Source organism: Ascaphus truei, chromosome 6 (genome assembly GCF_040206685.1).
Source record: "Ascaphus truei isolate aAscTru1 chromosome 6, aAscTru1.hap1, whole genome shotgun sequence".
Classification (NCBI taxonomy): domain Eukaryota; kingdom Metazoa; phylum Chordata; class Amphibia; order Anura; family Ascaphidae; genus Ascaphus; species Ascaphus truei.
Genome location: NC_134488.1, coordinates 45,952,867 through 45,975,211, shown reverse-complemented (window position 1 = coordinate 45,975,211; position 22,345 = coordinate 45,952,867). Strand labels below are relative to the sequence as shown.

The window sequence follows — 22,345 nt, the reverse complement described above, 5'->3', positions numbered from 1 at the left end:
CCACCTGGCCAGGGAACCCCAAAACACCACACTCCGGACACGCTCCTTCTGCTGCGGGTGCATGCACATATACGTCCCCACCTCAGTATAAGGGACGGGTCTGGTCTGCGGCAAGCACCGGCGTAACACATATGGACTTTGCTGCAGCAGAGACAGCGACTATTCTAACACAAACCAGTTGCAATCGCCCAAAAGACCCAGGTACACCCAGGTACATTCTGAATACATGCCTTAAACTTGCCTTAAACTAGCCCCAGCATTTCTGCATTGATTAATGGCCAATCAGATTAACAGCGGGTGTCCCTGGCAGTCCCATTCAAACTGAATGGGACTGCCAGGGACCCCTGCTGTGTTAATCCTATGGGTCATTAGTCAATGCAGAAATGCCTTAAACTTGCCTTAAACTAGCCCAGCACATACCCAGAATGTAACCGGGCTAGTTTAAGGCAAGCTTTAGAATAGTCGTGGTCTCATCTGTATGTCTACACATTACTCCTACTGATTTCATTAGAGTAACCTTATTGTTATTGGCTGTGATATACATACAAACTATATACAGTTAGGTCCGGAAATAATTGGACACTGATACAAGTTTTGTTATTTCAGCTGTGTACCAAAATAAATTCAAGTTACAGTTAAATAATGAATATCGACTTAAAGTGCAGTCTATCAGCTTTAATTTGAGGGTATTCACATCCAAATTGGAGGAAGGGTTTAGGAATTACATCTCTTTAATATGTAGCCCCCTCTTTTTCAAGGGACCAAAAGTAATTGGACAATTTACTCAAAAGCTGTTTCATGGACAGGTGTGGGCTATTCGTTCGTTATTTCATCATCAATTAAGCAAAAAGGTTAATTAAGGTAAAAGGTCTGGAGTTGATTCCAGGTGTGGCATTCACATTTGGAAGCTGTTGCTGTGAACCCACAACATGCAGTCAAAGGAGCTCTCAATGCAAATGAAACAGGGCATCCCTAGGCTGCAAAAAAAAGAAGAAAATCCATCAGAGAGATAGCAGGAACATTAGGAGTGGCCAAATCAACAGTTTAGTATATTCTGAGAAAAAAAGAACGCACTGGTGAACTCTGCAACACAAAAAGGCCTGGACGTCCACGGAAGACAACAGTGGTGGATGATCGTAGGATCCTTTCCATGGTAAAGAAAAACCCCTTCACAACTTCCAGCCAAGTGAAGAACACTCTCCAGGAGGTAGGCATATTATTATCCAAGTCTACCATAAAGAGAAGACGTCACCAGAGCAAATACAGAGGGTTCACCACAAGGTGCAAACCATTCATAAGCCTCAAGAATAGAAATGCCAGATTAGACTTTGCCAAACGATATCTAAAAAAGCCAGCCCAGTTCTGGAACAGCATTCTTTGGACAGATGAAACTAAGATCAACCTGTACCAGAATGATGGGAAGAAAAAAGTATGGAGAAGGCTTGCAACGGCTCATGATCCAAAGCATACCACATCATCTGTAAAACATGGTGGAGGCAGTGTGCTAGCATGGTCATGCATGGTTTACAATGGCACTGGGTCACTAGTGTTTATTGATGATGTGACAGAAGACAGAAGCAGCCGGATGAATTCTGAAGTGAATAGGGATATATTGTCTGCTCAGATTCAGCCAAATTCAGCGAAGCTGATAGACGGCGCTTCACTTTACAGATAGACAATGTCCCAAAACATACTGCGAAAGCAACCCAGGAGTTTAAGGCAAAGAAGTGGGATATTCTGCAATGGGCAAGTAAATCACCTGATCTCAACCCGATCGAGCATGCATTTCACTTGCTGAAGACAAAATTTAAGGCAGAAAGACGCACGAACAAACAACAACTGAAGACAGCTGAAGTAAAGGCCTGGCAAAGCATCACAGAGGAGGAAACCCAGCGTTTGGTGATGTGCATGCATTCCAGACTTCAAGCAGTCATTGCCTGCAAAGGATTCTCGATAAAGTATTAAAAATGAACATTTTATTTATAATTGTGTTAATTTGCCAATTACATTTGAGCCCCTGAAATAAGGGGACTGTGTATGAAAATGGTTGCAATTCCTAAATGTTTCATACAATATTTTTGTTCAACCCCTTGAATTAAAGCTGAAAGTCTGCACTTCTATTGCATCTCGGTTGTTTCATTTCAAATCCATTGTGGTGGCGTACAGAGCCAAAATGATGAAAATTGTGTCAGTGTCCAATTATTTCCGGACCTAACTGTATATATGACGAGTTCTCTGGAGCACCGATTTGGGAGCTTGTTATAGCTCAATTTGTTCAGTATTTAGTATCTAGCAGATGTGCAAAGGTGAAGTGTATATGTTAAAACCTATACAAGTGAAGGGGATAATATAAGGCGCACAACAATAAAGCGTGCTCACTATTCTTAAAGTGAAAAATAAGGTTGTGAAAAAAAAACAAGATGATGAAATAAACAAGTGTTATAAATGTGAAATACAAATCAATAAAGATGTCGGAACTCCCTGCTCAAACCCTCTGGTAGGGCCCGTCTCCATGGGTCCAAATACGTCAGAATATGTTCTCACAGTCCAGGGGGAGCATGTAAAAAAGGAGAAACGACAACACCAACTCAAAGTGCAGTAGTATGGCATAAGTGGGTAAATCTCAGGCTGAAATCTTGGCTCTATTGTGTGCCTACTCACAAGATTAAAGTACAATATGGGCACATTAGCGGTGGTGCTCAGGAACTCAGGAACTCAGGAACTCAGGAACTCAGGAACTCAGGAACTCAGGAACTCAGGAACTCAGGATAGTCTGTCACTCTCAGTGTGGGTGGATGGGTGTACCTCAGTAAAGAAGGGATAGTTCCATAGCACAGATCAGTATGTAAATAAAACTTTATACTGCATTAAGAAGTGTAAAAAACGTACTTACAAAGTATCAATATTAAAAAGGCACATCAAACTTGCAAGTGTTAAGAGGAGACGGCGCATCACACTTCTCACCACCCCGCCTCTTCTCAATGCTCTTCCGGTCTCGGATCAAGATCCTGGGTCAGTTCCCAGCAAGCCGATGGTATCGGCTTGCTGCCTAACGGTAAAAGGGGACGATAGACAGCACTCTGATGGTGTTAAATATATGCAATTGCAAGGTGCACGGAACAAAAGGGGACCCTTATTCCCCTGTATAGTACTAACAAATCTACGTAAGTACCAGCACTCACTGTCTAATAGCTAAATGATGAAAACAGTTCACTTTCTGACATGCCCATTTGTGATACTGGTTTCTGCAAACACATTTGATTTATTTCTGGTTCATTTTATTATTAAATGTTTATTCTGCATTACAACTGTTTTCATCATTTAGCTATTAGACAGTGAGTGCTTGCTGCCTAACGTTCTGTCCCCCAAGAATGACGTCACTCACTCAGCTTCTGTGGATGAGCTGGTAGTCTGCAGCCTCTCTCCTTCTTCCTCCACTTGCTTCTGTGCTCAAGAGTAGGACCGCCCACTCTACGCGGTTCACCCAATCACGGCTTCAACGCTCCTGAGGAACCTCTTTACTGAGGTACACCCATCCACCTACACTGAGAGTGACATCCTGTCCTGAGTTCCTGAGTACCACAGCCTATGTGCCCATATTGTACTTTAATCTTGTGAGTAGGCACACATAAGAGCCAAGATTTCAGCCTGAGATTTACCCACTTATGCCATTCTACTGCACTTAGAGTTGGTGTTGTCGTTTCTCCTTTTTTACATGCTCCCCCTGGACTGTGAGAACATATATGTTAAAACCTAACTTTAAATACACATCTTAAAATATAGTGACTGAACGCGATAATGATTAAAAACACATACTGTAGTTAAATAGTATAATTTGTACTGGAATGAGTAGGATTGCAAGGCGGGGGCAACACAAAAAGGGGGGGGGGGGGAAATGGTAGTGAATAAGGTTAATGACCTTTGAGGTATACTGAGGAAAAGGTGAGAAACATGATAAAGGCAGAATTTGCCCACCTTAACCTATACCTGCCATGCAGCAGTTATACCTGTGAGGCAGGTAATAGTAGTCGCTGAAGATATCACAGCATATAACCAATTTGCCTTAAGTGCTGACGTCTGACTCACTAATCTCCACAAATGAACCCCCAATGTGAAGAAGGTGTTGAGAGACAGGAAGATTAATGATGGTGTTGAGAGATAAGAACTCTCCTAATGGAAGCCGTTAAAGACTTGTACCTGTCTCAAGCCTCCTGCAGACCAAATATTGTCTTGTAATGCCTCACTGGAAGTTTACATATAGCAGTGTCTAGCATACGTGGAGGTGCTGGGAGCGAAGGGACACACTAAGTAGGTGTGAGAGATCAGGCTGATGGCCCTAGCACAGGGATCTGCAAACTCAAGGAAGAAGAGCCATGTTATAAAAAAAAGTCTGTGTCCAAAATATTTCGAGAGCCTCCACACATGCATGAATATTACACCCCCACAAGCATATACCATACACACACTAATAGACAGGGCTTGACAAATTATAAAAATGCTAATCACCAGACAAAAAAAGGGACTCGTCCCCCTGCACATCTCCCCCCCTCCCCTGCACATCACATTTCTTCCATGCATATTTCCCCCAGCACATCTCCCTCCCGGCGCATCTCCCTCCCGGTGCATCTCCCTCCCAGCGCATCTCCCTCCCAGCACATCTCCCTGCCAGCACATCTCCCCTCCCTAGCACATCTCTCTCTCCGCACATCTCCCCTCCCACACATCTCCCCTCCCGTACATCTCCCCTCCCACACATCCCCCCTAGCACATCTCCCCCAGCACATCTCCTCCCAAGCACATCTCCCCCCCAGCACACGTCCCCCAGCACATCTCCCCCATCACATCTCCCCCATTACATCTCCCCCAAGCACATCTTCCCCCAAGCACATCTCCCCTCCCCAGCACATCTCCCTTCCCCAGCACATCTCCCCTCCCCAGCACATATCCCCCCAGCACATCTCCCCCAGTGCACATCTCCTCTCCCCAGCACATCTCCGGTACTGATATTAAGGGGTATCAGCTCCGGAGACTCCCGGCACCAATCCGATCCGAAAAAATTAGTGGCTACTAGAATTACATGAGTTTCAGAACCTGCCGATAAGTGATTTATCGCCTCTCACCTTGCGATTTGTTTTGGACGGCTGAAAAAATTGGAGATTAATACCTTTATCGCCCACTTATTGGGGTTTGCTGAATAGCAGTAGGCATTTGAGATGAAAATGCCTTGATTCGTGGCTTATGAAGGCTTATAGAATAGGCCCCTTAGGGCTTCATGCAGTAAGCAGCGGAAAAAAGCATTAGGCAGTTTAGCAATTCGCCATGTTTTTGGCGTGTTAAACTGGCTGTATGCTGTAAGGGGAGAATCCCTGGTGAATGAATGCGCCACCACCATTTGATGAAATGGCGTGTAACCGGTGGCGGGACAGCTTCTTGGCGAGAAACTGCCGAGAAGCCGTTCCCTGCCGAGTTGTGTTTGCAGCAGAGAGAGATCCGCTGCTCTCTCGGCGCAAACATCAGCACATTAAAAATTATTTTAAAAACCATTTTTATTCATAGTGTACATGTGCAGGGGGTCTCCGGAGCTGAACCGCGTTGGTTTCAGGTCGGGGGACCCCCTGCTTCCCGAGATACAGACCCCTTTATGAGGTGCCGGTATCCCTCTGCATTTAAAGCTCCCGATCACGTGACCGCGGCATGTAAACAAAGCAGAGGGATACCGGCACCCCCTAAAGGGGTCTGTATCTCGGGGAGCAGGGGGTCCCCGGGCCTAAAACAAAAGCGCTTCAGCTCCGGAGACCCTCTGCACATCTACACTATGAGTAAAACACACACATCAATAAAGACTCGTTCCTTACCTTACAGGGTATCTGCTATGGTAGCGAAGCAGCATGAATATTTATTTAATAATACTGTACAGTGAGCAGGGGGTCCCCCGAGCTGAACCGCATCACTTTGTGGACCAGGGACCCCCTGCTTCCCGAGTTACAGGCCCCGGTATGTGTCATCGGGTGGCAGTGTCGCCGTCATCTTTATAGCGTCCCATTCGCGACGTGCCCGCTATAAATATGGCGGCGACACTGTAACCGATGCCCCAAACCGGGGCCTGTAATTCGGAAGCAGGGGGTCTCTGAGACACAAATTAATGCGGTTCAGCTCAGGGGACCCCCTGCTCCCGCACAATAGTATTAAAAATACTTAAATGCTGCTTCATTACCATAGCGCATAGCCGCTAAGGCAATGAAGGGGTTAAGGCAGAATAGCATGTTTATTGGGGACATTTGCCCCCAATAAACATTGCAATAAACAACATACACCCCTGTGTATGTAAAATACATAAACAACAATAAATACATTAAATACATATAGTACTCACCACCCATGTCCGGCTGCCACGATGAAGGCCATCCTCATCTTCATCCTGCCCATGCCCCATCCGCTTTTGCAAAACAGACACAAGAATTAAAACATCCAATGTAATGTACAATAACCCCTTCATCACCATAGCGGTTATTTACCGCTACAGTCATTAAGGGGTTAACCCACCATCACCCACATACCCTCCCCCACTAACCCCCCCAGCCCCTAAGGCCTAACCTCCCTCACCCGCTACCCACAAGGGAGTCCTACCACATACCCTTGGGGCCAATACCCCCTCCCCCAGCACATACAGTACATACAGTACATACAGTACAATAATGAGCCAAATAAATATTATCCACATAGGGATAGGCTTGGGGGAGAAAGGATGTGACGTCATTGAAAGCCTCTGTCACATGGTACTTGAACCAATCAGAGTAGGGATAGACTTCCCACGCTCTGATTGGCTGCCGTACCATGTGAGTCCGGCCATGTGTGTTTTCATGACGTTTTCTTAAAGGCAATTGCAGCAAAGCCATTCTGATTGGCTGTGCTGTCATTGCCTTTAAGTGACGTCATTATTTTTTTTTACATCGGCCAAAACACATGGTTTTCACGGCCCAATCAGGGCCGTGGGAACCATATGACGAAAATGTGACGTTATAGGCCTTTAAAAGCCTATGTCGTCTCATTTTGAAGCAAGACGCCGAGGAGGAAGGACCTCCTGTGAAGATAGAAGACCAGGGCGTTTCACCGGATGGCAAGAAGACCCCGGAAGAAGGTAGAAGAATACAGATGAAGATGGATTACAACTAGAAGACCCCTGGATTGTCGTGTTTTATTATTTTAATATTTATTATTTTATGGTTTTTTATTTTATGGGTTCCTGTTCGTGGATTGGTTTGTGAGTAAGCTGATCAACGGGAGTCGGTGAGTGGGTCAAGTAATGGTAAGTTAACTAAAGAAATGTATTTAATTTAAATGTGTTTTTTTTTGCTTTTTCATGCGTTTATTTTTTTTTATGCATATCATTTCTTGCCACTGTATGTATGTATGTATGTATGTATGTCTGGAGAGATATATACATACAGGGTAAGAAATGATAGTGTTTTTAAAGCTTGATTTTCTGTATTGTAAATCATTGTGGCTATGCTGCTATGCATAGATGTGTGTTAAATGTATTTTATTATTAGAGAGATGTAAGTTTTTGCCTTCTATGCTGTACTGTAGGTCCTGTTGAGGGTTGCTTTAGTATATAGTTATTTTTGGTGTACTTTTTGGTATGTTTTGAGCTTGTTCTCTGTAACGATAGCTATAGTTAATTGTGTAATTGGTATGGATGGTATTTTAATTGTTTAGGGATGTAATTCATGTGTGTTAATTCATTGATGGTGACTTTATTTGCTTACATAATATACTTCTTGTGATGTCAGGCTATTTGAGTTGGATTATTGTATTGTTAACATTGATTTGCAGCGTGTACATGTAGTTTACATGTTATGCTACATGTATACACTGTAAATGCAATGTTTTAAGTGGCATTTGAGCCTTCAGATTGAATGATTAAATGAGATTTGGTTAGGAAATTGGTTTTTAATTCATTGAGGACGTTATGCATAAGTGGTGTTGCCATTGCAGGATGGCTTCACCCCTTAATTACCTTTGAGGTTAGTACCCGATAAGGTGATTAAGGGGTTCATTGGTATGTGAATGGCATTGATATGTATTGGCTATTTATTATTTTGGCAACGGACCCCAAGGATGATGCTGGCGACGGAGCCTTCTTATTGATGAGGTTAGTACAATTTTCTTTACTTTATTACGGTATTGAATGTGTTTAATAATGACCAAATAATGTATTATCCCTATGTGGATAATATTTATTTGGCTCATTATTGTACTGTATGTACTGTATGTGCTGGGGGAGGGGGTATTGGCCCCAAGGGTATGTGGTAGGACTCCCTTGTGGGTAGCAGGTGAGGGAGGTTAGGCCTCAGGGGCTGGGGGGGTTAGTTATGGAGGGTATGTGGGTGATGGTGGGTTAACCCCTTAATGACTGTAGCGGTTGATGAAGGGGTTATTGGACATTACATTGGATGTTTTAATTCTTGTGTTTGTTTTGCAGAAGCGGATGGGGCATGGGCAGGATGAAGATGAGGATGGCCTTCATCGTGGCAGCCGCACATGGGTGAGTGCTATATGTATTTAATGTCTTTATTGTTCTGTATGTGTTTTACATGGATAACTGCACTAGTATCCATTTGTGGATAATAGTCATTGTGCCCATTACTGTTTTGTATGTTAGGGGGGTATAGGTATTGTTGGGGTAATATATATATATTTATATATATATATATATATTTATTTAGTTAGTGTGGGGCTGGTGTGTGTTTTTTTGTTTTATTGTGGGTAGTGGGGGTGGGTGAAGGGGGTATTAGTCCCAACGGTGGTTTGTTTAGGGCTTGCGGGTGGGTAGCGGGAGGCCTTAACCCCTTCATGACCGTAGAGGTATTAACTGCTACGGTCGTGAAGGGGTTAAGCGCACCCGCAACCCCCCCGCAAGCCCTAAACAAACAACAAGGGCCAAATACCCCCTTCACCCACCCCCACTGCCCACAATAAAGCTAGCACGGCTGTTTAACCCCTTCATTGCCTTAGCGGTTAACCACTAAGGTAATGAAGTGGGCTTTAAATGCATTTTTCCTGCCTCGGATGCATGCCGGGGGGCTCCGGTGCTGGTATTAATGGTATCAGCTCCGGAGACCCTCGGCATCAATCCCAGCCAGGAAAAAGGCCTGAATTTTTTCTAAGTGCCGATCCGCCACTTATCCGCTGCCTCTGAGCAGCAACTTGCCATCTTTTTTGGCGTGGCAGATCCGCCAGCAAAACTGTATTCTAGAGAGGCGAATAGCTCCGCTTAACTACTCGCCACTACTAGAATACAGTGTGGCGGGAAAATTTGAATTTTTAGGCGGAAAGTGCATTCTCGCCCCGCCACCGGCGGAAAAAAACAACCCGCCAGAAAAACTGGCGGTTTAGTTGCATCTCGGCACTTTCTCGCCCGTTACTGAATACGGATAGGCTTTTTAGGCGGGAAAGTGCCGAGAAATGCCTTTCCGCTGCTTACTGCATGAACCCCTTAGTGTTACTACCAGAATCTATTTAGACATAATACTCACCTTACTGGGGGGTAGGAGCTAGCGGCCTCACTAATGGGGATTTGTAACCAGCAGTGTAAATAAATAATCACTTGCGTTGATGTCTTTATAATAAAACTTTATTATTTTTTCAACGTAGAAAGTGGGAAATATAGCCTTTTCCCTATGACAAATTGGTTGTTAGTGGTACATATGAGGTATATATTGATACTCCTCAGTCTAGGAATATTATTATTCCGTTATTACTGAATCACCCGACTATATTTACCATATGTACTTTAAATGCAATTTGTAGGGACCTTCTGTAAGCTCTCTATCTTACATGCAAGGGTTTTTTGTCTATATTGTTATATCCCTCTACACTTTATTAACTCCAGAGCAGCTTTGGGTTTGAGCTGGTAGTCAAGTTTATTGATGTCACTATCACCCTGGATACACGTTGCGGTGCTAACAATCTGCAGAGTCATCCTACAGAGGCGGCAGAGTTTATTCTAACTCGGCCGTTGCCGCGGTGTGGGGAAGCCGACGGGAAGCCGGTGGCTCGTTTGGGGTTTCCCCCGGCGCGTGCGGCGCGTCACTCTGGCGCCGGTCACATGGTCCAGGGTTTCCCGGCATCCCCGAAGGCTGCAGAGGCAGCAGGGGTAAGGGGGACGCTGCGCAAAGCTGCGCGCAGCCAGGGGGAGCAGCCAGGGGTTCGGGGAATGGGAGGGGAATGGGAGCATTTTTATTAAACGCGCGGGAAGGGGAAGATGCGGCTCGCTCGCGGCTCTGTTTTGGCGCCAGCCGGAAAAAGCCCCGTTTATAATGGGCACATAACGGGCGAACGTTAGGATAAAGTGTGTCGCAGCAGTACATTACTCAATAAGCTAGTTTTCCCTGAAGGGGGGCTACGTATGTAGACTTGTATAGCACCATCCATGTACACAGCGCTTCACAGCAGTAACAAAATATGTGATGAAATACAGTAATATGAGGCATAATGGGAATAAGCGCTTTAGACTAAAATGTAAACATTCGGAATAGCAGATAAAGGCGAGGAGGTGTATAGTGGGAAATTATGGCTGAGATGTTAGGACGGGCTGAAGAGTGTATAGTCTTGAAAGAGAGAAATAGAATGTTGCGTATGCAGCAGGGTTCCCCCTGGGCCCCCTTACCTCTGCAGGGATGCGGGGACTCCCGTGGTGTGTCGGGGAGCTGCGGGAGCGATCGTGTCGCCCGGGGCTCCCGGCGGCCTCAGTTGCAGGGCGCCGCCATGTTGTTCGTGTCCGCACATGCGTGGAGTGTCGCGCATGCGCAGAAGGTGTCCGGCAGCCATGTTGCGGTTGGCACGAGGTGCGTGCATGCGCAGTAAGTATCTGGAGTCTGGCGCCCATTACACTTAGCGCAGGGACCTCCTAAGGTTGCGCATGCGCAGAGAAGAGCAGCGGCGGCCATTAGAAGTTCAAGCATGCGCAGTGCAGATCGCGTACGCGGCCGCAATGATAGAAGGCTCTATGGGGAACTACAACTCCCAGCAGACCCAGGGGCTGGAGCCCAGGTGACACCAGGGAGTCAATGGAAGAGCCAGATTCTCATGCTGCAGGAGGATACATTTTGCGCGCAGGGAAGAGGAAGTAAGTAGGAGCTGGGACTCAGAGATGGGAGGGTGTATATGTGCAGGGAGGCAAGTAGCCTCTGCACTAGGCCAGAAGCCTCCCCTTAGGCTCCAAATAGGCCCTACTCACCCTCAGCTTGTGGCTGCTACAGGGACACCTCCTAGGATAGGGACAGGGTCCTGTAGAGCAGCATTACTGTGAGGGTCCTGGCCACTGTGTTTGAAGGTGGATCATCCTCTGAAGTACCAGAGACAGAGACTGTTCAGTGGTGGAACACTCCGTGCGGGAGACATCCATCACAGAGGCGGACGCGAAGTGGGATCGTCCTTCAGGAAAGTGATCCCAAGTACAGATCATCTGCGAGCCCGGGTGTGGACACACCCGGCAGGTACAGTCAAGTCACCAAGTGCACCAACTATACACCTCATCTTAGTGGGCAGCGCTGTTCCACACTTGGGTGGGGTTGTAGGACACTTGAGACACTTGGGTAGATGGTGGTGGGGTTACGGCCCAGTGAGGCCAGTGTTACAGAGTGACCTTCACGCTGTTGATGTTATATTGTAATGTGTTATACTTATCTGCATATAGTAAACTGTTAGACCATAACTGGTGTATGTGGTTACTCTATGTGGGTCCTGTGTCAGGGGTCATTCTACACACTGGAATCCTGCACAGGTGGAGGCACTGTAAATGTGATTATTGTTCCAGGATACACCCCAGGCTCTCAACAGGCGGAGGATCAGGCCTCCTGTGAGCCTAACAGGTAAAGCACCACACCTGGTAATACATGTAGATTTCCCCACATGGTTCCTATCTGCGATTAGGATTAGGAGGGGGGGGGGGAGGGGGAGTGTGTTACATGTATAATACAGGATTTGATGGGAAGACGGACCAATCAGATTGCCCATAAGAACAGCAAACACACAACGTTTTCAATTATACAGATATAGATACACTATTGGGATTTTAACTTGGTCCGGTTGCAGGGAGGAGAGAAGCAGCAACTGTGTGCAGTTCATTGCAAATGATTAGGTGGCGCTGTAGAGTTCCCATAGCAGCTCCTCCTGTCCCAGGCCAGCTCCTCTCTGCAGTGTGCTTATGTAGGGCAGGTGACAGGGGGGGGGAGGGGGAGCCAGGACAAGTGTCCCAGGCCCGGCAACTCTGGGGGGCCCGCCCGACGGATCAGAAGCATATGTTAGGTTTCGTAGAGAAAATAGGCACAAAGTATCAAAGGGCTGATTCAGGCGCAAAGTCATTAATGTATTGTAACTTGTGCTAAGATATTCTGGCGCCAGGCAGCGCCTACTTAATAATGAATCTTAGATTTGTGTCGGGTATGTCTGCGCCTGCCTGCGATGAGGGATTTGTGGAGCGAGTAGGTGGAGTTGGGTGAAGTTACATTTGCATATTGGCGCCGGCCTGTGTATTAAAGTGTGCGGCCCGTGTTGCTTTTCTTGTCTGTTTTCTGCAGTGGTTTTCTTTGTCACCTTTAAAGTAGCATAAATCCTTTTTATTTAGTGCAGAATACAAGCAGAGCACGCGCCAAATTCTAAAACAGTAGAAATGCAGACATTGTAAAGTAGTAATTAAATTAACAATGCAACTTGCTGTTCGAATTTTTTTCTTAGAAATTATACTACTGCTAGTGGCTCACTTAGTAGGTACTAGCTGAGAGACCCTCCCCCTCTATAATAAGCTGGGCGAAGCTGCTTTTCCCTCCCCCTCTATGATAAGCTGAGCAGCCTGTCACTCAACCAGGGACGTCCAGAATAACCAGGGAGCGCAATGTCATGTAAATTAGAAAAACATATACAAATAGTGCAATACGTCTATAACTTCAAATGTGAAATCCAAACTTCATTCATCCAGTGAATGTTATACTCACAGATTGATCTGTGACAATGTGTATGTAAAGGTATCTTTAAATTGCAGGTTTTTTTCCCATGCAGCAGCAGTGATGTGCAGTTTAAGGAGGTACCTTCACCGCTTGCAATAATTCAAAAGAAGAACAGACATAGTATAAACTGTAACGCAAACTTTACTCTGCATTAAAATATTGCAAAATCCACTCACATGGTTTCAATGTAAAATGTGCAGTTTGATCTATGATCTAGGCCGCCGATGGAGGTCCCGGCACAATCTCTCTACTCGGTATACTGGAGCGGGCACGTCTCTCGTCTCCCGCACTTCCGGGTTCACGGGAACTCTCGCGGTGGCTCAAGATGGACAGGTGGTGCTGTGAAGAGCTTCCCTCTTAGTATCACTCAACGCGTTTCTCCTCATCCAAGGTTTCTTCAGGAGTGTTTGATTGCTAGAGGCTAATGTTTAAATACCTCTCCTACTTAGACTATTGGCTGAACGTGAACCAATTATAAACGTGGAAATTAACATAACCAGGGACAGCCAGTGAGGCGGCACATTCTTTCCCCTGTCTGCTACTATAAGAGGAAGCAGCAGGGCAGGGGCAGGGCTCCACACTACAGCTCCGGATGTTTCCTCCCTCCTGCAACCTCTGCGGTTCTGGGCAGGAGCTGAATAAGCAGCAGTTTCTCCCTCTCCACCCTTTCCTCCTGCCCCCCACTCACATCTCTCCCTCTGGCACTGCCACTCATCTCCCTTCCCCCACCTACTCATCTCCCTCAACCCTAACTCACCTCCATTCCCCCCACTCATCTTGCTCCACCACTCCCACTCACCTCCCTTACCCCGCCCCCCTACTCAATTCTCTCATCCACTCACCTACTGTCTGAAACAGTAAACAGCTCACTGCCACACCACATGTGCATGGGTTAATGGCAGAATGTGTAGAGAAGGGGTTAATTGCAGTGTGTGTGGTGAAGGAGTTAAAAAGAATGTACACCTCAGTTAGGACTCTCAGGAACTAACATGAGGGAGGGGGCGTCTGACGGGGCCCAGCAGTGTGAGCAGATAATTGGGGAGGGGGCCTCTGAAGTTATATTCAGGCAGTGGGGAACTCCGGGGGGCTGGGGGGCAGATGGTGATAGAGAGAGAATGGTACAGGGTAAATGATCTCATGTTGGTTCATTAATAAGTAGCATGACCTGCAATTTTTCTGATTTAATTGGCAATTAATCTCTTTAGTGAATGACCACTTAGCATGAATTAACACTAACAAATATAAGTTAGGAACATGTGGACTTGGTTCATGATGACATTTTCTGTGGGGTGGACATTGTATGAATTACAAGCAATGGTTATGTCCCAGGCGTCGACCACAGCGACTCTGAGATCCTGGAAGAGGTCCTTTACAATCAGATACTGGATGTAGCCATGGAAGTCGCTAAATCTCTCTGCATCAATGCTACTCTCCCGGGTGTTCTCCGCTTTAATGATAACCTTGGTTTCCGGGCTGCGCAAGAAGAGGCGTTTCACCGCCCCACGCACATTAATAACCCTCCTGATAAAGAGAGAGAGGGGGAAGGGTCTGAAGTGCTGCCCCAGAGAAATGGCAATGACAGTATGAGGACCTCCTGCCAGTCTGTCTATCTCCTCACCAACGTACGCGTCATCTTTGACTGAGTAGAAGCGACTTGCGACAATCGGGTGACTGTGCTTTTTCCATTGTAATTTGATGTTCCTGTCGGTGTCTATTGCTACACGCATGGTTTCCAGTCCAGTTATGTGCAAATCCACGTTCTTCAGGCCTAACAGAAAAGACACAAGGCTTGGGGGGTGAGCTTGCGAATTAAGGATGGATTATTAAATATACATTACTTTCCTTACAAACTACTCATTACATACATAGTTGAGGTAGTTAATTGTGGTTTCCTGAAACTATTAAAAATGAGAATTTTCTAAACACTACTGTAACTCAACAAGTCAAGATTATACACCATTTTAGGTCAGAGAAACAGATTCTACAGTCACTTCAATTACTAAAAACCGTAGTATAGAACTTCATGACACATTACAAGATGCATCTCTTGCTATGTTTGAGACATGTATACGATCCAATGTCTCTATCTATCTATATATATCTATCTATCTATGTATATGTAGTTCCTCTTTATTTCCCCAGACAGATTGTATATATGTGGACTCCCAGTCCAATTCCCCTATGTATACCATATGCTAGGTCGCTAGCCGGGAGCTTCTCAGAGATCAGACAGTATGACACAACACCTATATTTGAATAACAGGGGCTTCTGTGCTCCAACCAAAGCCCATCGGGGATCCTCTATCATGAGAATCACACACTTGTAATGTAATACAGGTCACACAATTACACAACATCAGGTGAATCGCTGTGAGTTAGTCTCCCAGTGTCTTTCCTTAAGTCCCAATGACCCTGTGTTATTAAGGGATCCTTTATTAGTGCCGGGACAGTGTTGGAGTTCCTAGCTCTGGTAAGTTAAACGTTGCAGACCTGTTACTTCGCAAAGAAGTAATCCACCCTCCGGGGGTTACTCATGACTCCAGGAAAATAAGCAGCTCACATGTGGGGTGGACGTTGACTGATCCTATCTGTGGCCGATCCGAACTTCAGTAGTTCTGCTCATGTGCTGGTCTTGGCCTCCAACCTCTTTCGAGACAGTGACACCATCCCGCTGCTCTTGATAACTCTGGCCCTACATGCTCCGCCGTGGGCTCTTAAAAGCTCAATTAGCCCCTCCCCCCTCTGGATAACCAATCATAACAAACCTCCCTTAGATTTTCAGTAATTGGATCAAGAGCTTGTCCATCAATCACGGGTTTCCTTACAAAGGGTTACACTTGTAAAGAAAGGGTTAAGCCTATACTCAGTACAATCATTTGGGTAGCACTTTAGATCTGCCCACTTTGCTTGTAGACTATTCCCAGAAATAACAGACCGATAATCACAGTCTGGATGCGAGTCCCGGCAGATTTTAGTGTGACCTAATTATCGTAACGGTATTTCCATATACTTACATGAACGGAGGTTTGTGGATATGTGATGTTAGCTTTAGAGACGGGCAAATCCACCCAAAGGATGTATTCGAGTTTAAATCCGCACAGATTCATCAAAAACCGCCATTGGATTCAATCCGTTGACGATTTCATAGAATCCAATTTGCAGATTCAGCAATCCAGATTGAATCCGCCAACTGATTGCTGAATCCGCGGATTGGATTCTACAAATCTACAGAGTTTATTGGCAATACTAATTCATTAAAAGTTAGCAATCCGATATTCCTCTGGTTAGCGCGGGGGCATAGTAACGCTAATCACCTTTGTGGATATGCATTTCGACTATTGATTCCTTAAGTGGGAGTAATGTCACGATAAAACATTTAGCGGCCCTCTGAGGATCTACCCCTGTATTTGAAAAGCTCCTAAACATAAAACAAATGTTTCAGTAGCAAAAGGAGGTTATACCTGAGTTACCCAGAGGAATAATTACATTTACAGTATTGCAATGTCTGTATAAGTAACTGAACTTTTTATCCCCTTAGAAAAAAATGTTTGAGAAAGATAAAGAACTTTTTTAGTATGTTCACGAAGATTACCACAAATATTTTAAATGAATATTTCACAGTTTAGGTGATCAGGAAAAATATCTAAAGTAAGTTGGTAAATAAATATATGGGCTCCATGGACTGGATACATCAAGCAGTGATGGAGATGTTGACTAAAAAATATACACATTTTTGGCATAACATCTCCATTTTTCCATACCGCTGCTTGATGTACCCGGTCCTATGTATCAAATAACAAATTCCGACATAAAGCCGTTATTTTGTTGCAACACGCGCAAATATATCCGTGCGATAGACGGCGCCTGTGTATTAATCTTGCTGGTGCCATTTTTCAGGAATATCTGCCTCTGCCTACGACACGGTTATCGGTGGAGTGAGTGGGAGGAGCTAGGGTGGGGTTACATTTGCATATTGGCGCCAGTCCTTGTATTAAGGTGTGCGCGGCTTGTGTTACTATTCTTGTTAAATTTCTGCGCTGGTTTTCTCCGACACCTTAAAGTGGGTGTATATGTTTTTTTAGCGCAGTGGGCGACAAATTCAACAACAATAGAAATACACTAAAAAAAATTGCATTTCAGACAGAACAAAATGTGATTATTTTTGGACACAACTGTGTCAGCGCACACGCACCTCTTTATATATAGAGCCCAATGTTGTTATTGGTTTTGAGTAAGGGGAACTTTAACCATGATAACAGATCAGAGGTGAGAAATTATATTTACTGTGTGACAGATATACAAAGTGATCCCTTACTTTTCGAAGTCTGAACCAAGTGTAGGAACCATTGGCGTAACGTGGAATCCCCCATCATATAGACCATTTTGTCGCTCAGGCAGGTTTGGATCTGTTCCGGGGAATGAAAGGCGGAGATTCTGCAAAACACGGGTCTCCAGGTGTTGTGTAAGAGAAAGCCACTGGGATAAGGGGACTCCATGCCGATCTTGCATGGTGTTTGACGAGAGACATTAACCACTGGAGAAACTAAACAGAAAAGAACACTGAGGCCTACGGAGTTTAGGGAGGTGATGGGTCAAGCACTCCCAGCTACAGAATGGGGGCAAAACAGGAGCAAAAATGGCACCGACTGATCAAAGAAAAAGGTCCAAAAGTGAAACTGTGGGATTTGTTTTGCCTTATTTCTGCCTCCGTTTTGCAGTTGGGAGAGTTTTATGAATAGCTCATGAGGCAAAAGTGGTGCAATTTTGGGCGAAAAAATGTGTACCCTATGTACAGATGTAGCCCAATTTACTGTCCTCGGAGTTACGAAAAGCAAAGCAAACCGCGCCGGGAACAGTACATGCGTGTCTGAGAACAGTACAAGCTGCAGCATCTCCGGGAACAGGACAAGCCACGGGGTCTCCGGGAACAGGACAAGCCGCAGCGTCTCCGGGAACAGGACAAGCCGCGGGGTCTCCGGGAACAGTACAAGCCACGGCTGGCTGCAGATGGGAGGGAGGGGATCAGGATTCTGCGGGCTCCCCTAGACGCAGGAACGTTATCTCTGACTGCACCTGTCTCTCATTACCTTGTGTAAATGTTTGCACATGTTTATCCGTATTTGTATGTCATTCTGTTTATGTAATGATTACATGTCTGTACCCCCTTTGTACCGCTTTACAATAATAATAATAATAATAATGATATTCTGTATCAAAGGAAAAAGTGCCATTTAGATTAATAGGATTCTATTTCTTTGATATTCTGGTGTAATTATTTCCGCTCCAGAATTGCACCACTTTGCCTTGATATATTTCCCCCATGTATCGCGCTCTTGACAATGTGTATATATAATATACACATCAAACTTATGAAAATGTAACAAGCTTGTTAAGAACCCAGGTTATATATTTATTGGGAACTGCGGCAATATACATCAATGTTTCCCAGCCAGCAGCAAAAACAGAGGGATAATATCTCATATTTCTATCTATCGATTAATAAAAGTACTTTGTTAAACATTCACAAAAACAATGTTATATTATTTCCTAAGTACATGTATAAATAAATAGAAATGACAGTGGAATTAATGCTTACTGGGGCAGTTGGACACGTCGATATATTTAAAATCTCTCTGAATTTCCACTGCGACATTATCTCTGGGAAAGAAGAGAAGTTTTAGTGAAACTGTTCTTCCTGTGCTGGGTTTGCAGAGAATAAAACAGGTCTGAGACCTAATGGCAGCTGTTTGTGCTGTTGGGCAAATAACTTCCCCCCGTGTTGAGGGCAACATATATTAGGTTCCCCATTATTGGGGTTGTATCAATAATTCTTATTTTCGGGGACAGAGAATCACCCAAATGAGTGTTTTGCTGTTTTTGGCTCTGGGAATGTTAATGTCATGTTGCAGCTCTTAGTATGAAGCTACTCACTATGTGTTGTGTTTCTCTCACTCACTATGTGTTGTGTTACTCCCACTCACTATGTGTTGTGTTACTCACACTCGCTATGTATTGTGTTACTCACACTCACTATGTATTGTGTTACTCTCACTCACTGTGTGATGTGTTACAACACATAGTGAGTGGGAGTAACACAACAGATAGTGAGTGGGAGTAACACAAGACATAGTGAGTGGGAGTGTTACTTCCACTCACTATATCTTGTGTTACTCTCACTCACTATGTATTGTGTTACTACCACTCAAATCAATGAGTAATGGGCAGTGGCTATAAGAGAAACCAGGGAGAGGAGTTAATGAGAGCAATGTTATAATTGGATGGGATGTATCAATGCCTGTGGCCCATATTTACTAAGTGATGCTAAGTTATACTGCACCTTATGACTCATTCAAGTGAATGAGCAGTAAAGTGTCATATGGCTTAGCACTGCTTAGCGAAAATGGCCCCGGTCCCTAATCCCTGGTGTTTTTCTCTTTTTTTATATCAAATAAATGTAGCTGATCTGAGATGACATTAACCTCTGTGCCATTCACTTCCATGTGGGTGTAATGTGTCCTGGGAGGAAAATCCTTGGTGTTGTCACAATGCCTGGAAGGTGGGGGACACTAAATGACACAGTTATTCAGTGTTGTTTAATGAAGGATATGTGCATCATGTGCAGGGAACATGCATTAACCCTGTTACTGCCAGAGAATCCAGCCATGCATTGCTGCCTATGGGATTTTGCACGGCAGACCGATAAACTGATTGCACGTGAATTACCTGCTGAAGAGCTTTTTCTCTAACTTGCTAAGGAAAGAGAGATCTCTGTTGAATGATTGCAGGTACGTTAAAGACCCACAATGCAGATTCTCAGGTTTAATGCAGTAAAAAGATTCTCTGTCTCTGTCATCTCGGTATTCACATATCTCCTTCGATGTGTTCAACTGGAAACCACATTCACTCTTAACCTGGTGATTTGCATTCACAAAGGTTCCTGTAAACTGTATGAGACCATAGCCCTGGTTCCTCGCTCTCCATAATGCGGAAACTCCTTCACTTGGGTGGTAGAGTAACAGGGAGAAATAGACTCTTCCTTCCCAAAATAAAGTGAAGTGGACGTGATAGGTACCATTATTAAAATCCTCAATCCTCCCAGTAGCTCCTGCTTCAAGATCTGGGGTAGAGATTCTCACTCTTAAGAAGTCTCCTCCATAGGTCTTCCTCTTTCCCAAGTAATCGAACATGTCAACTCGGACAGTTAAATTGTCTCCAACACAATACTTGTCTTTAGGGTTTATTATGGTGGCTTTACTCTTCCCAGCACTGGTCGTGTTATCAATGTGGGTGAACTTGACAGTAGGGATCATGTGAGCCATTCTGTTAAGGATTTCCTTTTCCAGCTGCTCCTCTTCTGTTTGTTTGGTGTGGGGGGTAACAGGGTTTGGCTCTGTGATGGTAACAGGGGTTGGCCCATGCTTTTCAGGGGAGTCATTTGGAAACAATGCAAGGTAGGGAACCTAAAAAATAAAAGAAGATGTAATGATGGAGCACATAAAATACAGAAATGTGTTTGCTCTGCAAATAACCCAAACACTCAAAAAGAAATAGTTGCAGTATAACCAGGCACATTGTTATAATCAACAAAAGACAGAAAGCCCAATGCTACATCCAATTTGACAAAATATATAGTAATTAGTATATAGTTAAATACTTCAATGATAATATTCTCATAAATAAGGGTCATACAGTGAATCCATCCATACAGCATAATGAAAGAAATTTCCTTGATTTAAAAAGTGTTTGGAGGTTAGTGGCTCCCTGGTTCCATTTTTTCATCAATTATTACATCTATACACACACACACACACACACACACACACACACACACACACACACACACACACACACACACACACACACACACACACACACACACACACACACACACACACACACACACACACACACATTATTTTAAAATCATTTTTATCCCCTTCCCCCCTTTTTTAATACACTTTTTAATTGGTTCCTTTTAATCATTATTTTTATCTATCTATATACCCAATTTTTAATACATCCACTGTTTTTGTTCCTTTTTATTGGTCATCGCTACTCTTTATTATATTCTGTAGGGGTTATATATGTTATCATTTGACCAGCTTCTTGCCATCACACATCATAATCTCCAGAGTCCTATCACCCAATGATGCACTTTCTGCCACATACTGTATTAATAGAAATACATGAATAATAAAATGGAAAGTCCTACCTTTACAAATATTCCGTGGACAGTGAAACTTATCACTAGGATTGCTATGACTATAAAAGCCAGAAAGGTCTTGCGACTCTTTAGGAAGGACGCCAGCATGTTACAGGCTCTGAAAGATAAATGTGTTGTGTTATTGCTGTTATCTGGGCATTATCTAAAAGAAAAAATACTGCATAATATGTATCAAAGGAAAAATACAACTTGAACTTTTCTTTGATACATATGGTGCATTTACTGTACTCTGCCCCAGAATTGTCCCAACTCTGCCTTGATACATAAATGCCTAGGCATTCATCTTAATTATTTTGCTAGTGTAAGACCTCCACATATGTATTGTTGGGAGAAGTGTACTAAGATTGTATTTTATTTTTTTATGCGCCAGAATTTCAGTGCTAACAAGTAATATAAAACTTCATAAAATGTGCATTATCTATATGTGTGTATTTATGTGTGTGCGCGCGTGGGTGGGTGTGTATGTATGTATGTATGTATGTATGTATGTATGTATGTATGTATGTATGTATGTATGTATGTATGTATGTATGTATGTATGTATGTATGTATGTATGTATGTGCGTGGATGCGTGTGTATATACAGAGAGAAGGAGTGGCTCAGTGAGTAAAGACACTGACTGGCACTGAGTGTGAAGCAGGGGAACCTGGTTCAATTCCTGGTGTTGGCTCCTTGTGACCCTGGGCAAGTCACTTTATCTCCCTGTGCCTTAGGCACCAAAACATAGATTGTAAGCTCCACGGGGCAGGGACCTGTGCCTGCAAAATGTCTCTGTAAAGCGCTACGTAAAACTAGCAGCGCTATACAAGAACATGTTATTATTATTATTATATGTGTGTGCTTGTGCATATAACTGATACTGGAACATACAGACATTTCTGCGCTAACAATATAAACATAAGTTTTACACTAAGTTGAACTGATGTTATTCATTTATTTATAAATGTTTAACCAGGAAGTAATACGTTGAGAGTTACCTCTCGTTTTCACGTATGACCTGGGCACAGAGTAATGATGACAGATTCATGGTTACAAATACATAGTTACATTAAGTGAGCAGGGTTATACATTATATACAAGACATTGCATGGATAGTTGGAGATAATATATGTT

The 22,345-nt window shown here is 44.1% G+C and overlaps 1 protein-coding gene across 3 annotated transcripts in view; it reads right to left on the bottom strand.

The window, feature by feature from the left end:
* Nucleotides 1–698: 698 nt before the first annotated feature.
* Nucleotides 699–22,345, bottom strand: part of LOC142496969 (NXPE family member 4-like) — a 31,233-nt gene continuing 9,586 nt past the window's right edge. The window contains exons 2-7 of one of the 3 annotated variants that reach the window (XR_012802145.1): nt 21,220–21,328; nt 19,731–20,467; nt 18,604–18,665; nt 17,323–17,550; nt 13,184–14,775; nt 699–1,229 (exon numbers count right to left, since the gene is read on the bottom strand). Coding sequence is in view for 1 of the 3 variants with exons in the window: in XM_075604115.1 (XP_075460230.1) it covers nt 14,240–14,775; nt 17,323–17,550; nt 18,604–18,665; nt 19,731–20,467; nt 21,220–21,328 (1,672 nt within the window). In the remaining 2 variants the exon portion in view is untranslated. Of the gene's footprint in view, nt 1,230–13,136; nt 14,776–17,322; nt 17,551–18,603; nt 18,666–19,730; nt 20,468–21,219; nt 21,329–22,345 lie in introns of those variants that run through there. The other 2 variants (XR_012802146.1, XM_075604115.1) reach the window with 2 other exon arrangements.